This window comes from Gouania willdenowi, chromosome 13 (genome assembly GCF_900634775.1).
Source record: "Gouania willdenowi chromosome 13, fGouWil2.1, whole genome shotgun sequence".
Lineage (NCBI taxonomy): Eukaryota > Metazoa > Chordata > Actinopteri > Blenniiformes > Gobiesocidae > Gouania > Gouania willdenowi.
In genome coordinates, this window is record NC_041056.1 from 42,348,752 (window position 1) to 42,369,506 (window position 20,755).

The window sequence follows — 20,755 nt, forward strand, 5'->3', positions numbered from 1 at the left end:
ACTGACACACTGAAGCTTTTTATTTTGTTGTCCGTGCGTGCAACAACCTAAAGTTAGCTTTTAAAATAAATAGTTTCTGAATATTTTTGGGAGAAGTTTCTGTTGAGCTTTAAATGCTATTTGACTTGTTTGCAAAGCTACAGTAATTCTGATTTATTAAATAGTGGCTTGGTGTGGTCTAAATATCCTGTATTATGAACATAATGTAGGGATGTAATGATTCACTCAACTCCCGATACGATTCGATTCACAATACTGGGTTCACGATACGATTTTCTCACGATTTATTTTACAAAATGGGAATGTTGACAAATGACTGAAAAATATTCCTTTATTTTTTTGGGGAAAATACGGTACTATTTTCCTTTTATTTTTCATTGTCAAAAGAATCCCTTGATAAACTATTCAAAATGATCCAATTTAACTAAAAATAAATCTTGAATGAAATAAATAAAGGAATAATACAAATGAAGAAGAAGCCTATTAATTTAAATTCTGGTTCTATAGTAAACAATTCAAAACTGCATAATAGTTCTTTTTCTTTTTAAAAGTGCAACTGAAAATGTATTTTGTGCCTTAACAATTGGACTTTAAAAGAAAAAAAACAGTCATTTTACTGTATTTACGTCAAATATTTGTTTAGACCAGCAGAGGGCGCTTGTAACCCAGTAGTCGGTTGGCATGCAGTTATTCCACCAGTGAAGAAGAGAAGCTATGCTAGCAGACAGAGCTAATAAAAAAACGTGACTTTTACAGATATTCACGTAATATTACAGATATTCTTTTGGTGCTAAAGGAGTAAAGAATCATTATGAACATGTTTAACAGTAAATGGCGGCCAGAAAGAAAATAGTAGCAGATTCCGATTCAATTTTCAGAGCATCGATGTGAACCGTGGTACCTATGAATCGATTTTTAACTGCCTTACGATTAATCGTTACATCCCTAACATAATGTATTGCTCATTTTTGAGGTGATGACGTACTTGATCAGACAATAGCAGAAGTCCCTGAGGAGCTCATGTTGGGAACGTCTGATGTCGTTGATGACCATCCCGTTCAACTCGTCCCCAGCAAAGCGAAGAATGTTGAGGTCCAAGGTGAAGCTGGCGCTCTCCCTAGCACAGTCCTCAATGTTGTGGGCCTCATCCAGCACCACGATCTGACCCCGCAGGTTGATGTCCATCTGTTCAGCACACAACGTTCATTTGATGCACACCAGCACGACTCTTACTTTGGTGTAGAAACAGTACTCACACTTTCACGAATCATGGGGTCCAGCAGGTAATTATAGGGACAGAAAACCACAGAGGCACCAGCCATGAGCTCACGGGCTGCGTAGTAAGAACACGAGCGGAGACGCTTCCCCAGAGTGACCAGGTCCTCAATGTCCCAGGCATCGTGGAGACCATGGACCCGCTGGAGTGTGCACTGGTCCCGCATTTTATGGACACCATGGTAGAAGCTACATGACTTTCCCTGTTGAAAATAGAAGACGTGTTGTTCTGAACAATCCTTAACATTTTATTCAAGAAGAATTTGATATAATTATTGTAAGGTTTTATTTTTTCTGTTCTAACTTTGATCTCCTGACATGTCCTTGACACAAAATGAAACCTTAACACAGTGTTTTTAAACATTGGGGTTGTGACCCCATGTGCGGTCACCTGGAATTAAAACTCCAGTATTATTTTATTTTTCACACATCTCCATTTGTTCTAAGAACCCCAACAACATAGTATTGAGGTTTATTTTACCAAACTTGCCTGTTTTCTAGAGTGTTACCCTCTGAAAGTCACTTTAATGACACTTTTAAAAACAGGCTGATTTAGGGCCTTCATGCATACGCATGAGTGGGCGTGTCTGTAGATGCAGACTCCATACCATAGCTTTATTACCATAGCAATTTTCTTTTGCTATCCACACACACTCGTTATGGTTTTCAGTCAAAAAACTGCACATTACAGTAAAACACATGGATATTTAAGCGGCTATTGTGATTGTGAGTCAGACAAACGCTGTTTCGCGGTGTGTGTTTATCACAGCAGCAGCAGAGTCTGTCATCTGTTTCAAACACTCACAGGAGTGTTAAGACTGAGTCACTTTCCTGTCATGCTCACCTATTCTGAACACTGGAATAGTCCATATAAGGTGATAGTCCACTGTTTAGTCAGACCACTGCGTCGCATTGGGTCACAAACACGTCAGATCTTGTCAAAGGCAATATGAGGCGATGTAACAGCTACTAAGAATGGAACTGATTGTGAGCGCTCACACTGCGCTTCGGATATCTACATACTGGATTATCTACATACTGGATTATCTACATACTAAACGTAAATATATAAACTGTAGATAAAGGGCAGTGGTGGTCTATTTGTTAAGGGAGCAGGTTTGTAATTGGAAGGTCACTGGTTCAAATCTACCTGGGCCAAGCAAGGAGCTCGCGTTCTTATATAGGGTAGGAGGCGCCAGGATTGTCAGGAGGAGGAGTTTCCACGTTGTGATGTCATAACGCGAGAAAAATCCAACTGTTTGGAGCTGACTTTTTACAAAATGTGGAATAACAAGATAGGGAGGAAACTTTGACCCTCTGAATGAGGCTAAAGGAATGTATCACTGTAGCAAAACCATTATAAAGTGATTTATTTCATAATATCGCCCCTTTAAAATGGGGTCACCTGAAATGTCTAGAGATTAATAAAAATATATACTACTTAAATTATATATTTATATATTTTTTTAATTATTATTATTAGTATTGTTTAATTATTATTCTTTACCACACACAATCTCAAACAAAAGTATTCTATACTTTCACTCTATCAAATATAAATCTAGTTTAAATAAGATGGCCAACTTGTCACTTTGTGCACAAATAATAAAGATATATAACAAACATGATTTAAAAAAAAACATCTCTGGGTTAACACTGAGTTAAATCATATCTTCCAATCTTCAGTCAAAGGTCCTGTGTGTGGCTCTGTCCACTCACAATGCCATGGTTTAAGGCAGGAAAGCCCTTTTGTGAATGGAAGAGTACAAATTAAGTACATTTCTCTATCTGGCTATAGATTATATCTTATTGTCCGACTCCCTCCTGACCACGTGTTGGATTATAATTGGTCAAACCATATTATGTTTCAGAATCAGTAACAACGAACCTGGTATCAGGCTGTGGTTTGTGGAAGTCTTTTTTGTCTTTGTGTGCAGAGTGACATGTGACATTTCAGAGGGGTGATCATGTGATCAGTTGTGGGAGCTATTCAAAGCAGCTTTCATGTACTCACACTCATACTGTAAACGATACAAGGAGTAAAGAAGCAGGCTCTCATGTTTTAGGCCCTAATTACACTGTCTGTCAGCAGTGGTTGAGCGGCAAACGTCCTGGTCCCACCCACGTCTTTATGTGTTCGTCATCCTCTGAGAACCCGTGGAGGACTTTAGGAGATGTGATTGGCTGCTGAGGACTATTCACACTAATGCTCCATCTTCAGGACAGTAAGGGGAGGGGTGAACCGGGGGGCAAGTGTTAGGATGGAGGATATGAGCTCAAAGATTAGTGTTTGTCACACACAATTATTGTGCGTCTGTACAGAACGATCACCTGACACTGAACAGAGCCGACCCTGAGGGGGGTGTTAGTGACACCTGCACTTGTGAGGGGTTAGCACTGGGCCAGCCATTTCATATGACGGGGAGTTAAAACACCTGGGATGACAACGTAATTGACCTCATTACAGCAGGCGCCTCGACTTTAGGACAGTAGAGGGTTTACAAGTGTCCAATGTCTGTGGAAAAGTAACGCTCAATGGTAGAGGACATCTGAGTGTCAGAAAACTGTTTAAACGCTTCATTATGGACAGGTCTGTCCTCACACTGCCCCCCCCCCCCACAATACCACCACAGCTTTGGGAAACTCTTCTTCTAAAGCACACGTCAAACACAAGGCCCAGGGGCCAAAACCGGCCCTTCAGAGCATCCAATGTGGCCCTGACAGAGAAAACATCTTTAATCTGTTCAGCCCTCGACCCCCAAAAAAGAGCAGGGACCCCCACTGTAGCTGAAGGTGGTTGAACACAGACATGAACATTGAAGAACAGTCATGTGGAGACAGGACCATCTATAAGGGGGAATAAAGGAGAGATTTTTGGGGTCCATCCATAAAGTCAGTAAAATGATGGTCCATTGTTCTATGAATCTGTGATAACCACATTTATTTATTCATCTGAATAATATCCACTGTTATCCAGGAACATTTATAATAATAATGCATCAATTATAGAGCTTTATAGACACTCAAAGTCACTTTACAGAATTAAGGCATTATTCTTTCACTCCACACTTAGTGGTGGTAAGCTACTGTTGTAGCCACAGCTGCCCTGGGGAGGCGAGGCTGCCATAGTGCCCCATCGGCCGCTCTGACCACCACCAACACTCACTCACACACTACATTCATACTAGGCAATGTAGGTGAAGTGCCTTGCCAAAGGACACAATGATAGATACCACTGAGGTGACTGTCCCCCACTGTGGCACCTGGAATTCTCAGTGGTCTCCATCATCTACTAACCAGGCCCAGACCTGCTTCGCTTCACAGATCTAACGGGATCAGGCAATGACCGGCTGGTATGGACACATTATGATTATAGTCATCTTAAAGATGGAAATCCTGGTTTTAATCACTAATAAAAAGGTTCAAAGTGACCAAAAATGGTAGAAAAGGTGGTGAAATGGGATTTTAAAAACCACAGAAATTGGTTAAAAGTTGTAAATTAGAGTGGATAAAAACAGACAGAAAAAGTGGTAAAAAAAAAGGTTCAAAGTGTCAATATTGGAACAATTAGTTTAAACTGGCAAATAATGGGCACGACAAATGGTGAATGTGGTTAAATTGACGAAAATAAGCATGAAATATGGTGAAAAGGTGTTAAAAGTGACAATAATGGGTCAACATATGTGACAATAGGTGGAAAAGTGGTAAAAAGGGTTTATAAGAGCTGAACATGTCTGGAAATGGAAAAAATGTGCAGAAAAAGCATTAAATGTGATAGAAAAAGTGTCAGAAATGGGAGAAATGTAGCAAAAATGCACTTTCCAGCTGATATTGGGCGTTAGGCGGGGGTACACCCTGGACAGGGTGCCAGTCCATCACAGACAACCACTCACATTCACTCCTATGGGTAATTTAGAGACTCCACTCAACCTAACAGTCATGTTTTCAGATTGTGGGAGGAAACACACGCAGCACAGGGAGAACATGCAAACTTAACTATTCAATTATTTAGTTTTTGTACTGATTTATTTATATTTTTTACTAGATTTACAGTGTATTTGAGGAAGTGAATCTATAGAATAGAGTTGTTTATGATTGTGTGGTGTTTTAATTTGAAAAATATATAATGAATCTAGAAATTACAAAAATATGATTATGACTTATTATTCAACCATTTATGATTTACCTATTCAGTTATTACATTTTATATTGCTTTTTTTAACTAGATTTATATTTGAGGACGTATAACTACAGTGGTATGAAAAAGTTTGGGCACCCTTGTAAATGTTCATGATTTTCCTTAATAAATAATTGGTTGTTTGGATAACAAATTCCAGTTAAATTTATCATATAGGAAACAAACACAGTGATATTTGAGAAGTGAAATAAAGTTTATATGATTTACAGAAAGTGTGCTAGAATTATTTAAACAAAATTAGGTATGTGCATAAGTTTAGGCACCCTTGCATCTTATTGATTTTAATACTCTTAGCACTAATTATTGGAACTCAAAATTGTTTTGGTAACCTCAGTGATCCTTGATCTCCATACACAGGTGAATCCAATCATGAGTTAGGGTATTTAAGTAGGAAAATTCTAGGTGTTTCCTCTTTGCATCTTCTCTGATTAGTGGCAACATGGGAGCCTCAAAACACCTCTCAAATGACCTGAAAACAAAGATAATTCAACATCATGGTTTAGGGGAGGGATACAAAAAGCTATCCCAGCGATTTAAGCTTTCAGTTTCAACTGTGAGGAACATTGTGAGGAATTGGAAGACCACAGGCACAGTTCTAGTTAAGGCCCGAAGTGGAAGACCAAGAAAGATCTCCGAAAGGCAGCGGCGCAGGATGGTGAGAACAGTCACAGTCAACCCGCAGACCAGCTCCAAAGACCTACAACATCAGCTTGCTGCAGATGGTGTCACTGTGCATCGTTCCACTATTCAGCGCACTTTACACAAGGAGATGCTGTATGGAAGAGTAATGCGGAAAAAGCCTTTTCTCCGCACACGCCACAAACGGGGTCGCTTGAGGTATGCTAAAGCACATTTGGACAAGCCAGCTTCATTTTGGAACAAGGTGCTGTGGACTGATGAAACTAAAATAGAGTTATTTGGGCATAACCAGGGGCGTTATGCATGGCGGAAAAAGAACACAGCATTCCAAGAAAAGCACTTGCTACCTACAGTAAAGTTTGGTGGTGGTTCCATCATGCTGTGGGGCTGTGTGTCCAGTGCAGGCACTGGGAATCTTGTTAAAGTTGAGGGGTGCATGGATTCCTCTCAATATCAGCAGATTCTGGAGAACAATGTCCAGGAATCAGTGACAAAGTTGAAGTTGCACCGGGGCTGGATCTTTCAACAAGACAATGATCCTAAACACTGCTCAAAATCTACTAAGGCATTCATGCAGAGGAACAAGTACAACATCCTGGAATGGCCGTCTCAGTCCCCAGACCTGAATATTATTGAAAATGTATGGTGTGCTTTAAAACGGGCGGTCCATGCTCGGAAACCATCAAACCTGACTGAACTAGAGATGATCTGCAGAGAAGAATGGTCCAAAATACCTCCCACCAGAATCCAGACCCTAATTGGAAGCTATAGGAAGCGTTTGGAGGCTGTTATTTCAGAAAAAGGAGGATCTACAAAATATTAAGTATTGTTTTTCTTTTGTGGTGCCTAAACTTATGCACATGCCTAATTCTGTTTAAATAATTCTAGCACACTTTCTGTAAATCGAATAAACTTTATTTCACTTCTCAAACATCACTGTGTTTGTCTCCTATATGATAAATTTAACTGGAATTTGTTATCCAAACAACCAATTATTTATTAAGGAAAATCATGAACATTTACAAGGGTGCCCAAACTTTTTCATACCACTGTATATAATACTGTTTGAGATTGTGTGGTGGTGGTGTTTTTATTTGAAAAAAATATTATTCTAAAAATTAAAAAATATAATTATAAATGTTATTATCATTTAACTATTTATTAAATGTATATATATTTATATACTGTATTTTTTGTATTTCACTTGAGGAAGTGAAACTATATAATACTGTTTGAGACACTGTGATGTTTAAAAAAATAAAAAAAATAAAAAATGATTCTATAATTAGAATTGTTAGATTGCTAGATATTTCATGCGACCCCATTTGAATTGTGGGCGACCCCCAGGTTGAGAAACCCTGGTATAGGTGCTCCTCACCTCCTTGTCCTCCCGCAGCTCCCTGCAGCGCTCGTTGCGGTTGGCGTGAGGTGAAACCCGTGCATTAACACAGGTGTGGTCTCTGCTGGACAGAATGGTCATGGGCACCGTGGAGTAGAGCGTGCGCTTCAGCTCATGGGTGATCTGAGTGATCTGCTTGTGTGTGCGCGTGCCAAAGAAGATCCTGGGTATCCCTCTGGTGCCATCTTTGTCTGCTGCGCTAGCTTTGGTGGAGTCACATGGGCAGCAGGTGCACGGGACGGAGGCCTGGAGGCAGAAAAACAGACAACCATTCAAAGGTCTTTAAATGTCAGTGCTCGCAGCAGATGACACTTTGATTTATGTGAAACCAAAAGTCATCACAATAAAAACTAAAAGTTGTTTCAGGAAACGCAGTCGAGCTAAAACAAACAGACAGGTATTTTTGAGGTTTTGTTTAACCTATTTTCAGTTTAAATGTGTGGCTAACGTGACGTTTGACTTTGATTTAAACTGAACGTGAATAAATCAATCAATCAATCTTTATTTGTATAGCGCCAAATCATAACCAATGGTATCTCAAGACACTTTACAGTAGAGCAGTCTTAAGGACGGACTCTTCATTTTATGGATACACACATATGCATATATACGTATATACACATACATAAGTATCCCACACCCAACATGAATTCATCATGGCGGCAAGGAAAACCTTCTGTTAAGCAGCAGGAACCTTGTGTGGATCCCATTCCTATGATGAACAGCAGCAAAACAACGACAACACGTCTGTTCTTTACAGCCTCAATATAAAGCTTTCGAATGAAACTAAATGTACAAATATCTTTAAAAACAACTTTGAATGAACTACGGCCGGGCCCGCGGAACGTCTCCGCACCGAATAGCACGTTCCCGAGTATTCAGTCAAATGACTCGGTTCACCGAGTAAAAAAGGTCTCAGAGAAACTCTAAACATCCACTCACAGAATATTCATGTCAAATTACAACCTGATTCAACGAGCATTAACGCATATACAGAACAATATTTGACTCACAAAAAAATGAGAAAATTACTTTAATGGAAATTGCTGAAAAAAGGGGGATGGGACCTGGGGCCCCTGATCAAATCGTGCGAGGTATAATCGTAATCTACGTTAAATTACCTTTGAAACAATTTGTCACGCGACTATGTTCCCATAAATTTGGAAATTATCGGAAATAGGGGTTGGGCCCCCGTGCCCCATTTAAAAAAAAATTGCTCTGAGCGTGTCATAACATTTATTTATAGCGTATTCATACCAAACTAAAATGGGCCCCACACGGAAATCCTAAAGGTTCGTTCTGAGAAATAGGAAAAGGTCATGTTACCAAATTATTTATAGAAACCATTTTTATACATAAAAATATATAATGAATAGCAGAAAGATATAAAACGTTGTCCATCTCACACAGCACTACACTGACCTACTTCTTCCTCTGGTTTTGCCGTTCACGCTGCTTCTACGACTTCCTGTTGCTCTGTGCTGCTGTTTTATATGTTTATCCCTTAAAGAGATTCATAAATATCTAATCATTGACCTTTCAAATTCTCATATGAAGCAGCCAAGTGTGTGTTCATCAACACCATGGATCAGATAAACGTCAGTGAGAATTAGAAACGTCAGGATATATTTTAAATCAGCTAAAAATCAATGCAAATAAGAGTGGATTAAAATGGAAACAGCTCAGTTTGTGTTCAATAATCTGATTAAACAATAGGGGGCGCTGGGACTGTTTTAGTGACACTGATTTAGACGTCATAGCGAAGCGAGAAGAGCTTTAATCAGGGCGAAAAAGACCAAATCAGACCCGAATGAAGCTGATTTCTCTTTATTCCTGAACCCGTTTCAACCAGACAAAATATATACATATATACTGTATATATACGTATATGCGCATGTAGAATGAACTGAGGTGAGTTTCTTTATACTCACTTTCTTTATTTACGTCTCACTTGTTCAAAATGGGTCATAATCAAAAAAAGTTTGGGAACCACTGGCACAAAATACTTTTCACTTATTTTCAAAATGAGATTAAATAAAATGTGTGTTATCACTCATTCCATCATTATGATCTATAGATGTTTTCAAATAGTTTTCTAAGTGAAATGTTGCAGTCGGGCAAAGGGAGGACTTAGATTCAAAAATAAGAGAAAGAGGGGACTAGAGCCAGAAAAGTTGGACATTCACTACAGTGGATCATTACACCCCAATCAATAACTGTTTCCATTAGCCTTGGAAATGCACAAAATCTAAAAAGCATAAAAACTGGTAATAGAAACACACGAACATCAGAAAAACACTTAAATATCGCTGAAAAGTTTTTTCATGAGGAGGAATTTAAGATGTTTCCATATTAAATGTTAGGTTAAATCTCCATGGAAACACTTTCCACAAATACACATCACAGAATGTGACGTACCTGGTCACATGACCACTTCTCTCTGACTAAACATGACACGGTACATGTAAACAGAAGAGGAGACCAGACATTACTCATCGATAGACTTAATAATGATTAGTGCCACATTAGACGTGAAAACAAGGAATACAGAGTGTTTTAAGGAGGTTCTGAGCGTCCATCTTCCTGTAGAGAAGTTACCAGGCTCCTCAACAACCTTTAATGGAAACACCTTTAAAGAGACATTAGACCTAGTCAACATTTAGAAAAAGCAATTTTATTTTGCAAAAATCTGTAATGGAAACAGCTTGAGATTCAAGTTTGTTGTGTTTTTCTGGGTTCCCACACTTTTTTCCACAAGGATTTTTCAAAACCTTTCCAAAATATTTGACTCATTTAATGTGTCTTTGTTGTCATTTTGTGTATTTTTGTTGTTATTCTGTTGTTTTTATTTTTCAATATATTTTTCTCTTATTTTCTGTGTTGTTGTTTTGTGAGTTGCTGATTAGTATGATTATCATTTTCAACTAAAACAAACATTATAAAACCCATATTTTAATGATTTCATTTGTTAATTTTGCTCTCTCTCTGTGTAGTGCCATCATGTACCAGGGTGACCGTGGCTCAGGTGGTAGTGGGTCGTCTTCTGATCGAGAGGTTGGGGGTTCGATCCCAGTACCTGACTATGTATCGAAGTGTCCTTGGGCAAGACACTGAACCCTAAGTTGCTTCCAGTGGTCGACTAGTGCCTAGTGTCCCATTGGTGTGTGAATGTGAGAGTGATTGGGTGAATGAGCTGATGTGTAAAGCACTTTGAGACTGTTTCAGTGGTGATAAAGCTCTATATAAATCAAGTCCATTTACCATTTATGTACCCCCATTTGAGAAACACTACTAGTAGAGGTCTGACAGTGTGCCACGGGTAGTAGCAAAAACGTGGCACAGGTAATGCAAGTCGTCCATCATAGCATCGAACAATGATGCAATTTACTTTGAACCCATTTTGCAATATTTTTTATATAACAATCAGCTATTCGTAGTATGTCACAACTACTATAACTAAGTGCTATCATGTTTAATTATATTACAATTTCAATCAGCGGACACTTTCAGGGTTCCTACAGCTTTAATCAAATTCAAGACGTTTAAGACTTTTTATTGCCATTTCAAATTAAATTTAAGACCAACTTTACAGTAAAAAGAATGACATCAATTACATAGGGTTAGGGTCAATTCTAACCAGTGTCCAATGCAGACGTGCAACGGGCGGCGTCAAAGTAAATACACAAAATGGCAATAAAATGCAACTAAAATAATCAAAATCACACAAGACGACGACAAATATAGTCAGAAATCTATAAAACCACAACAAAGACAGAAAAAATAAAAACCATTTAAAAAAAAATCTTTTAACAGAATATTTTCTTTAAATTTACATTTCCCCATGTTGTTACAAGTTGCTACAAACATGACGTTCATCTGCACAGAAACCCACTGTAACCACGTCATTGTTTTATCGCTGTGGTGATGTTTGATGTTACGGTAAATTATACCTTTTAATAAAAACAAATGTCAACAATCATGAAATCATACCTACGTGTTGAAATGTAAGACTTTTGATTTAAGATAATTTTAAACAATAAAGGCCTTATTTTTCATGAAATTCATGCCTTTTAAGACTGTTTAAGAATCCATGGGAACCCTGACTTTTATCCAAAACGATATACTACACAATGTTGTTATGTCCCATAGTAATAGTGAAGGTTGAATTTTAAACATTAAAATAAAATAGGTACTGTATATTTTCAAAATGGTTAAATTATTCCATAACTGTTCCAGTAGTTTGATGAGCGTGGGGATCCTGTCTTTTAAATCGTGATTCAAATCTAATCGTTGGTTGAGTGCATCATTAGAATACACATTGACAAAAGGCCGATAGATTATTTTATCTGTGAATCCCGCTGATCTCAAGGTAAGAATGAACGGTATGTGATAGTGAAAAGCTATCGTGGGCATCTCAAAGTAACGCTTCTGATGACAGACGAGCAGCTCGGGTTTCCCGCGGGCTCAGATTTTCCGAGCGTGTTTGCCCATCAAATATTACAATGTGTGATGGTGTGTAGGTCTAAGAGGCCTTTGAGAGGCGCCTCTCAGCGTTAAGAGGAGTAACGAGCACTGAGCTCATGTGAGAAACAAACAGAGGTGCCACGGGGCCCCAACGGCGCCTCGGGTTACCTTTCTCCTCTGAAACGGTTACGCTCCGCAGCCCAGGCCTGGGGCCGATCACCTTACCTGCTGCTGCCACATTAAATGGAGCCATCCAAATATCCTGCCTGGGATGGCCAATAATTACTTATTCATTGGCAGGTGAGAGGAGGAGGAGGGGGGGGGGAGGAGGTTGTAGATAGGCTTGCTGATGAATAGAGGCCCTTGTCAAAAGTTGCAGCAGGAAACAGCTGACACAAGAGTATCCTTTTACACGGCTGCCTCCTCAGATGCCAGAACAACGAGGTCTGAAGGCTGGCCCCACAGCCCAGGGCAGACACCCCCAGGACAGGAATGTAGATAACCAGCAGGAAAAGGGCATGCAGGACGCCACGGAGAACATAAAGGACACCAGTGGTTCCAGCACGTTCTGCAGCCTGAACATTGGTGTGATCCACACCACTCTGGGTGTCATACTGTAGGGGACAGGTGCTCAGAGGTCAGCGGTGTCACTGAACGCCTCAAACACCTGCAGGATGGGAATCTCACACCGTGGGGGGTGAGTCAGAGTGCATCGACAGACCTGAGCAGTGGATCACTGATGCATCACTGTCACATCACTGACCCAAGCTTTAATTCCCTTTTAATTCAGAGTAAAAGTTAATAAATCCTCTTTGAAAAGATTAAAAATCACCTTTTAATAGGAGTATACATTGCCATTAATCGGACTATATGATTCACCATGTGATATACATCATGATATCATTTATTACAAATTTCACCTTTACAAGTACAAAATAGTACTTTTTAAACATGCAAGAACAAGTAAATGTTAACTAACTGTAATTCAAGCCACAATATCAAAAACAAGTGGTATGTTTATCAAAAAGAGCTGCAACTAGGCTGGGCGGTATACCCAGTTCATACCGAATACCAGTATATATGTTTGTGATATGAAATTTTAATATAACGCCGTACCGGTGTATTGGATTACACAACTTTCGTAACACTACGCTGCGCCGCGTTTCAGAACGGACCATTTTCAACATTGTTCTTCTAAATATGAAGGTAAATATTAGTTATGGTGTAAATGGATCAGAAAGACAATTGAAAGCTCTGAAGCTGCATGTGAACATGTGTTTGCATGCGCATGCCTCTGCTACAGGAGAACAACACTCATGAACACAGAGGCACGGTTAGCTTAGCATGTCGGCAGTAATACACAAAAAAGAGAGCAAAGAATCGCAATTTGTAATTCCTATAACGTGGAAAAAAGTCCTGGTAGAGCTGCAAACAAAACGCTACATTATTCACCATAAGAAACCACCACACCACTGAGTATGCAGCATTTAAAGCTAGAAATCAAGCTAATGCTAAAACTAAGCTACCGTGGCAAAGAGCCATTGGGCTGCTGTTGAAAACTGGTATTACTAAGTGTGGAATTATTCTACAATATTCACTCATCATGACAGTAAAATAGACCATCCTAAGTTAATCCACTGCAGTAATTCATCTCAACCAGTAGAAAATACTGTGAACACACGATTATGCATGAAAAAAATATACCATAAAACCATTTTGTCATACCGCCCAGCCCTAGATGCAACTAACGATTATTTTCATCAGTCACTAAAATTATTGATTGGACACATTACACGCAGGGACGAAGACAAACAGACAGACGCACACACGCAAACGCAACACTTCATTGAAATTTGAGTTCTTTTAACAATTAATCATTTTAACAACTGAATTATTTGGTAATTTACACAATGACTCAGGCTTTCTCCATCATTTTCACTTTCTCTTGCGGCCCGAATCGGATGCTCTGAAGGGCCAGATTTGGCCCCCAGGCCTTGAGTTTGACACATGTGCTGTAGATGGAGGTAAAGCACTAACCGCTGGCTTTGATTGGCCAAAGTATGTTTTCTATCTCCTCCTCCTCAGTGGACCAAAGTCAAACTGTATGATACAATAAAATAAAAGTGGAAATAGTTCTTATGTGGTTTTTTATGTTGTAACTATGTTTTCTATGGAGTAACCCCCAGACCTGAAGTGGAATGGAATAAAGGTGATTAAACGTGTTTCCCATGTAAACACGAAGCAGAATGTTTTCATTCTAAATATTTTAACTCTGAATGATTAAATCTGAATAAAAAAACATCATGTAACTGTACCACTGACGCATCACTAGCTGCTTTTCCATCACGGTAATGGAAACACAGCTAGAGAGTCAAGCTCTTTGCTGATGATACCTTTGTGTTCATTTGTGTTAAAAACTACAAATCAAAAGGTTTGAGAGCATTTAAACAAAAATCTACATAACCATAGTGACGATAATAGATTTTTGCACTGTCTATTGAAACACCTGAAGTTCGAAAAAAAAGCTCAAATATTGCTAAAAAGCTTTTACGCTTTCATAAGGAGGTTTACGGGAGTTACGAGGCTCCTGCCTGAAACAGCCTGCAATGGAAACATGTTTGAAGTGCAATTATACTTTGTCGACATTTAGAAAAATCGCTTTTATTTTGCAAAAATCTGAAATGGAAACACGGCTACTGGCACCTCACACCCACTATAACAACGCTGGCTCATTCCAAAGCTTTGGAGGGCTTGAGATTCCACAAACTAGGGGGTTTAATAGCGTATCAACCTAAGAAAAAGCAACACCGCCCTCTTCCCCAATAAGGCCAAAGCGTGCAGGTATGAGTGTCCTCCAAAGCACCTGTTTATCCCTCAGGCTCAGTAACCAGCGGGTGAACCCCATTCAATATTTATCCCTGTGGCCTTCACAGATCAGCGGGCCAGGCCAGCCAAACCCTCTTAATTAAAACTGGAGCTCGCTTCAAAGAGCCCCATTCAGGCCGTCAGTCAGCGCCCGCAGCACAAAGCAGCCCAGGTCATGTGGCTGTGGGGAAACTGGAGACGGAGGCGCTTTTTCAACTTTACTTTCCCTCCTTTTCCACCTCTTACAATCAATGGTTGTGAGCGACACACCTGCTGCAGGTTGAGATGCCCTTCTGTTAGCGCAGCTAGCACCCGCTAGTTCACACTGGAAAAATAATTTACCAAAAAAACATTTAAAAAAAGATAACTGAATATATACATAGCAAACATTAATGTTTAATAGTTATTCAATGCAAAATATTTAGTTTTATTCAAATAAATACAACTCAATTTTAATCTGGCTTTGAACTGATTGGTTTAGTTTAAGGCTGCAGCAAACAATTCTTTAAGTCAGGGGTTCTCAACCTTGGGGTAAGGACCCATTTGGGTCAAGAGACACTGGGAGGAGGGGTCGCAGGTTGCCTTTAAGAAACAAAGAATATTTGTTTTTGTGCAATGTTTGCTTATTTTTACCTTTTTTCTGCAACTACACCAAACTTGCCATATTTTAGCCTATTATCATTACTTTTACTTACTATATTTTTGCTCCTTTTAATGTATTTTTGCTACATTACTCCCATTTCTGACACTTCTCCATCAAATTTTAATGTCTTCTGCACATTTTCTTCACTTTAAATACATTTTCAGCACATATAAACCCTTTCCACCACTTTTCCACCTAATGTCACATATGTTGACCCGTTATTGTTACTGTTAACCTCTTCTCACCATATTTCATGCCTAATCTTGCTAATTTAACCACATTCACCATTTGTTATGCCAATCATTTGCCAGTTTCCAATATTGACACTTTGAACCCTTTTTGTGTCAGTTTTTAGCCACTCTGATTTTTTAATTCCCATTTCACCACCTTTTCCACCATTTTTGGTCACTTTGTTTTAATCGGAAATAAAATGGGTTCAAATGATTCCCATCTTTAAGATGACTATAAACTATGGCCTAGATCAGCGATTCTCAACTGGTGGGTCGGGACCCAAAAGTGGGTCTCTCATGTTGGACTTGTCTTATTTTGAAAAAACTTTTCTTTTGACAAGCATGCTGTGAAATGCAGGTTGCACAGGAAAAAATATAGATTCATGTTTTTAAAAAGGTGTGTGTGTGTTTTCAACAGCTATTTTTGAAAAACTAAAATTAAATTCTAAAAAAAAAAGTGGGTTGTGATTTAATGACCGTTGCAAAATGTGGGTCTCAGTGTGAAACCAGTTGAGAACCCCTGGCCTAGATAATAGTAAACTTCCTGGATAACAGTGGATATTGTAGCCAGGGGCTGGAAAGGTTGAAAACCACTTTTGGAGAGAAATGACATATTTATGCTTCCTGATCTTCATGCGACACAAGAATCCTCTCGAGCTCTTTTTATTGCACAAAACAAATGAATTAGGGCTGGGACTTTATTGCGTGAATTAATTACAGAAAATCAATGCACTAAAACAAATATTGTTATGCCATTAATTTGGATTAATTAATTATAAAGTCACTAATTAATTAGATTTGTTTTAAATCAAGTCCCACCTTTAAAATACACAGAACAATCTAGCAAAAATAATTTTACATGACCTTTTAAATTGGTATTACCTAAATAAAAACATAATAAACAACAATTGCATTCAGATCAAAATCCAAGTGAAAATAAGCTTATTTTCAAAAGTTCAATAATGAACAATAAAACTTGACATTTAACTTAGAAAGTAAAACATGACAAATTATTTTGGACTTTTTTAAGCAATGCTTGTAGCAATGTTTTAACACTAATGTCTATTAGGGGCGTGTCCAACCCAAAAAGTTATTCAATAATGAATAAAACATCCTTTATTTGTATATGCAAGAATTGCAAAGCAAATTCATATGAAAAATGGTAATTAAATTGCAATCCAACTTCCGTTAAGTTTGACTCATCGACTCACTTTCTTAAATGTTTTAACCGAAGATTTGTTTTAGAGTAAGTTTGGTTCATTTTATTTATTTTTTTAATTTTCTGCAGCAACTTGTCTTACAGCAACATATCAAACAATGGCACGTATTTTAAAAACCTCAAAATAAAAAAATAAATGGCATTTTTGCAATAATTGTGTGGGTATTTATATTGGAACTGTTGAATAAATGTAGATTAAATAAGTAGCGACCACTGGTTGTACCTGATAAATCCATTAGAACAAAAACACTGTTTCCATTTTTTCATGTTTGAAGTACAGCGGTAAATTAATATAAATAAATATTAATAATGAAATATGAATCTGTCAAAATGTCATATTTTTTAAATAATAATAAAACAATGCTTTTTTTTTTACAAATTCTGAATTTGTAATACATGTGTATCTAATTGCAAATTTTTAACTATTTTTTTTTTTTCAACACACCTGTTGTCTGAGGGATTTTTCACCCTTTTAATCTGTAAACTAATATTGGTTATTATTGTAGTTTTTTATGAATGGATCAGTAATCAGTGATTGCTCTTTTTGTCTTTATTTTAAACATTCATTAGTCTTTCATTTTTGCCATTTTAACCATTATATTTGAAGTTACTTTCATGTACAATACAAGGATAAATGACCTGGGTAACAATAAAAGTGTTATTCTTCAAAATACACATTGGAGAGTTTATTTTTTTTAAATTTGTTAAAATGACCTTTCAAAGTAAGGAGTAAAATAAGACAAGAATAGTTCATTTGTGAATGAATACTGCCCCCCAGTGGTGACACTGGAGTTATTCAGCAGATGCAGATGTAGATGCAGCTGTTGGAGAACAAGCACTGGTTTATGTTGTAATTGATAATCAATAACGATTATGACGTAGTTATTATTGTAATTGTAAATTAAAAAGACATTTTGCTGTTGTAATTGTAATTGAATTGTAAATTAGTTATAGTAAAAGAAAAAAGGCTCAGATGACCACAGCAAAAATATTAAAAACTATATCCTTGATTATGAATCCTAAAAAGATAAAGAGATGAGAAACTAATTAGATGATCGATAATATTTATTAGTGTATTTTACAGCTGATTCTAGACATGGTTCAAACTGACCCGTTAGCATTAGGGATGCTAACAGAAAGCTAAGGTTAAAATGTATGGGGTTATTTGTTTTGTTTTTTTTACAGCAGTTTTACTGTGTTTTGGACTAAATGCTGGGATGCATTGGATTTTTTAATGTCTGAGGAATATTTTAAAACCAGAGGAGAAAATTGGTGTACGGCGCTACAAGCCCCCGGTGAGTCCTCTGAAGCTAACGTGTGCTTGCCAAGATGCGTTCAAAAAAGACGACGACAAGAATGGAGGAAGAAATGGAGGAGATTAAAAACTGGCTAAACAAAGTGCTGGAACAAACGGCAACTATAGCGCAACAACAACAACCAATAATGGACTTAAGGAACATTTTAAACTCTGAACTCTTAAAGTTGCGTCATTTACATTGATGCACCTTCATTATCGTACGAAAGCTCAGAGCCTACGTTAGATCTGATCGTAGCGTACGCTTGCATGAACGATCAAACACACGTACGCTCAGATCTGCACGTATGTACGATTGATAAATGAGGGTGTTGTGGGTCACAAATAAATCTAGAAGTATAAGTTTTTCAGTTTATTCCAGGTGTGCAAAAATTAATAAAAAAAAGTGAAGATCCCATGCTAATCACAACAAAGCTATTTACCCTGTGTTTATCTTTAATGTGACTGTGTTGAGCTTATTTTGCCATTTCTTTTATTGTGTCTGTGTTTTCTTTTCAATGTTATATATGTATGACGACGTGGGTGAACAGATCTATTGTACTTACACAGGTAGATGGAGTGTGGGTCAAAGGGCTTCTTTCCTCTGCTGAGGCTCCCTTAGAGGTCAAAGGTTGATCCTCAGGGTCACTGTCTATATAAACCACTCCCTTCTCCAGACGAGCCTTTTTACGTCCCTGAGAAAGCAGCACAAACAAGTATTTATGATCCGTTACACCTGCTCATGTAGAACATTTTATTTCATAATGAGGATTTCATCTTTAAAGCATAACTGCTGTGCAGCAATGGTCGGGGCCAGTCAATTTTAGGCAATTCTGAGCCAGAAGCAGTGTGTAGGAAGTGAATTTTACATCAGTTGAGGCTTAAACTCACAATTTCTGTCATAAGAGACAATGCACTATGTCAGTGGTTCCCAACCAGGGGTACATGTACCCCTAGGGGTAGATATTTATCGGTGTGATAACTGATGACAGCATTTGCTGGAAGTCTCACATAAAACACGTCCAAACCAAACGGTCTAGAAGCATTTCAGTCTTCGTCAAAGCAAAACGTTCTGGATCATAATTCACTCCACATTCTCTATGGTTCACTAATCTCACCCTGTTCAGAGGTTTGGAGGGAAACACTTACAAAAGCTCAACACAGCCACTAGTAATACTCAGAATAATTTATAATGGGTTATAAATTAAAAATAAAGTTCAATTTAAAGATTTTAAGTGTCCGAAAAACTTTGAGACCATTTTTGATGTAAATTTGTGGATTGAAAATAAGGAAGAGAATGAGTGTGGAGATAAAACAATGTTCAAACATAAATCAGTTTAAAAACAGGTTAAATTTTTTTTTTTTTTTTTTTTTTACAATGTACAGGAATTAACATTTAATAATAATTTAATATTTTGTTTGGAAGTCTATTTATTTTTACTGAATAAGAATTTTTTGGTACAGATTGATATTTAATATGATTACAGTTGGATTTGGTAATTTGACATAAATAAAGATAATAGTGATACATCGTAGCACCGTGTCATAATCAAATTCTTAGAATGGCACACCCCTAAAAGTTATTTACCAAGAAATATAAGCAACAGCTGTCCAGTTTGTGCACGTTTTAATGCACGTAAACCTGTAGTAAATCAATCCACAGGAAAAAACATTAACAAGAAGAATTGTTGTCACATTAGCGACTCTACCATGTTTTCAGCTGAACGAATTCGCTTTTTCTCTGGTTGGAAATCCTGCTCAGTTTGACTTTCAGAATGCAGTGACGCTCGACACTTCCCAGACAAACGAGAGGCCAGGGACTGGGTTTGGACCTCAGGAGCTGAAACACACACACACACAGTTCAATCATATTCACACATTCTGAGGATAATGTAATATAGTTTAAAAAGTAGGAACAATTAGTTGAAACTGGCAAACAATAGGCATGACAAATGGTGAATGTGGTTAAATTGGCAAAAAAAATAATCATGAAATGGTGAAAAGAGGTTAAAAGTGACAATAATGGGTCAACATGTGACGTAGAAAAGTGGTGAAAAGTGTTTATGGAGAAATGTAGCAAAAATACATTAAAAGGAGCAAAAATATGGCAAGAAAAAGTGATGAAAATAGGTTAAAATATGAAAATGGGTAAAAATAAGCAAAAAAATGGGTTCAAATTGTTAAAATTCTTAGTTTCTTGAAGGCATCTGGCGACCCCATTGGGGTCCTTACCCCAAGGTTGAGAAGCCCTGGATTAGAGGACTGCATGTACGATTCATGAACGAGAACAGATTAACGTATATTTTATAAAATGTACTGTCGTGAACTTGTGGTTAGTGTTTATAAATAATGACAGAATGAGAGAATGTATTGTACAGGTGTATTGCTGTTCATGTGTGTGCGTGGGTCAGTGACAGTGAGTGCATTTTCTCAGTGTTCCTAATCGATTGTTCTTATACATTTTTTACCATTGTAATTTATTGGATGTTACTGTATGTTTTCTACAGGTAACCAGGGACTACAGGGGCG

At 37.8% G+C, this 20,755-nt stretch overlaps 1 protein-coding gene across 1 annotated transcript in view; it reads right to left on the reverse strand.

Annotated features, from left to right (window-relative positions):
- brip1 (BRCA1 interacting helicase 1) overlaps nucleotides 1-20,755 on the reverse strand; it is a gene marked incomplete at its 3' end in the record, with an annotated part of 84,864 nt that overhangs the window by 54,118 nt on the left and 9,991 nt on the right. Inside the window, exons 4-8 of the mRNA XM_028463822.1 lie at nucleotides 19,936-20,066; nucleotides 18,793-18,921; nucleotides 7,491-7,757; nucleotides 1,257-1,478; nucleotides 986-1,185 (exon numbers count right to left, since the gene is read on the reverse strand). Of these exons, the coding sequence (XP_028319623.1) occupies nucleotides 986-1,185; nucleotides 1,257-1,478; nucleotides 7,491-7,757; nucleotides 18,793-18,921; nucleotides 19,936-20,066 (949 nt within the window). The remainder of the gene's footprint in view (nucleotides 1-985; nucleotides 1,186-1,256; nucleotides 1,479-7,490; nucleotides 7,758-18,792; nucleotides 18,922-19,935; nucleotides 20,067-20,755) is intronic.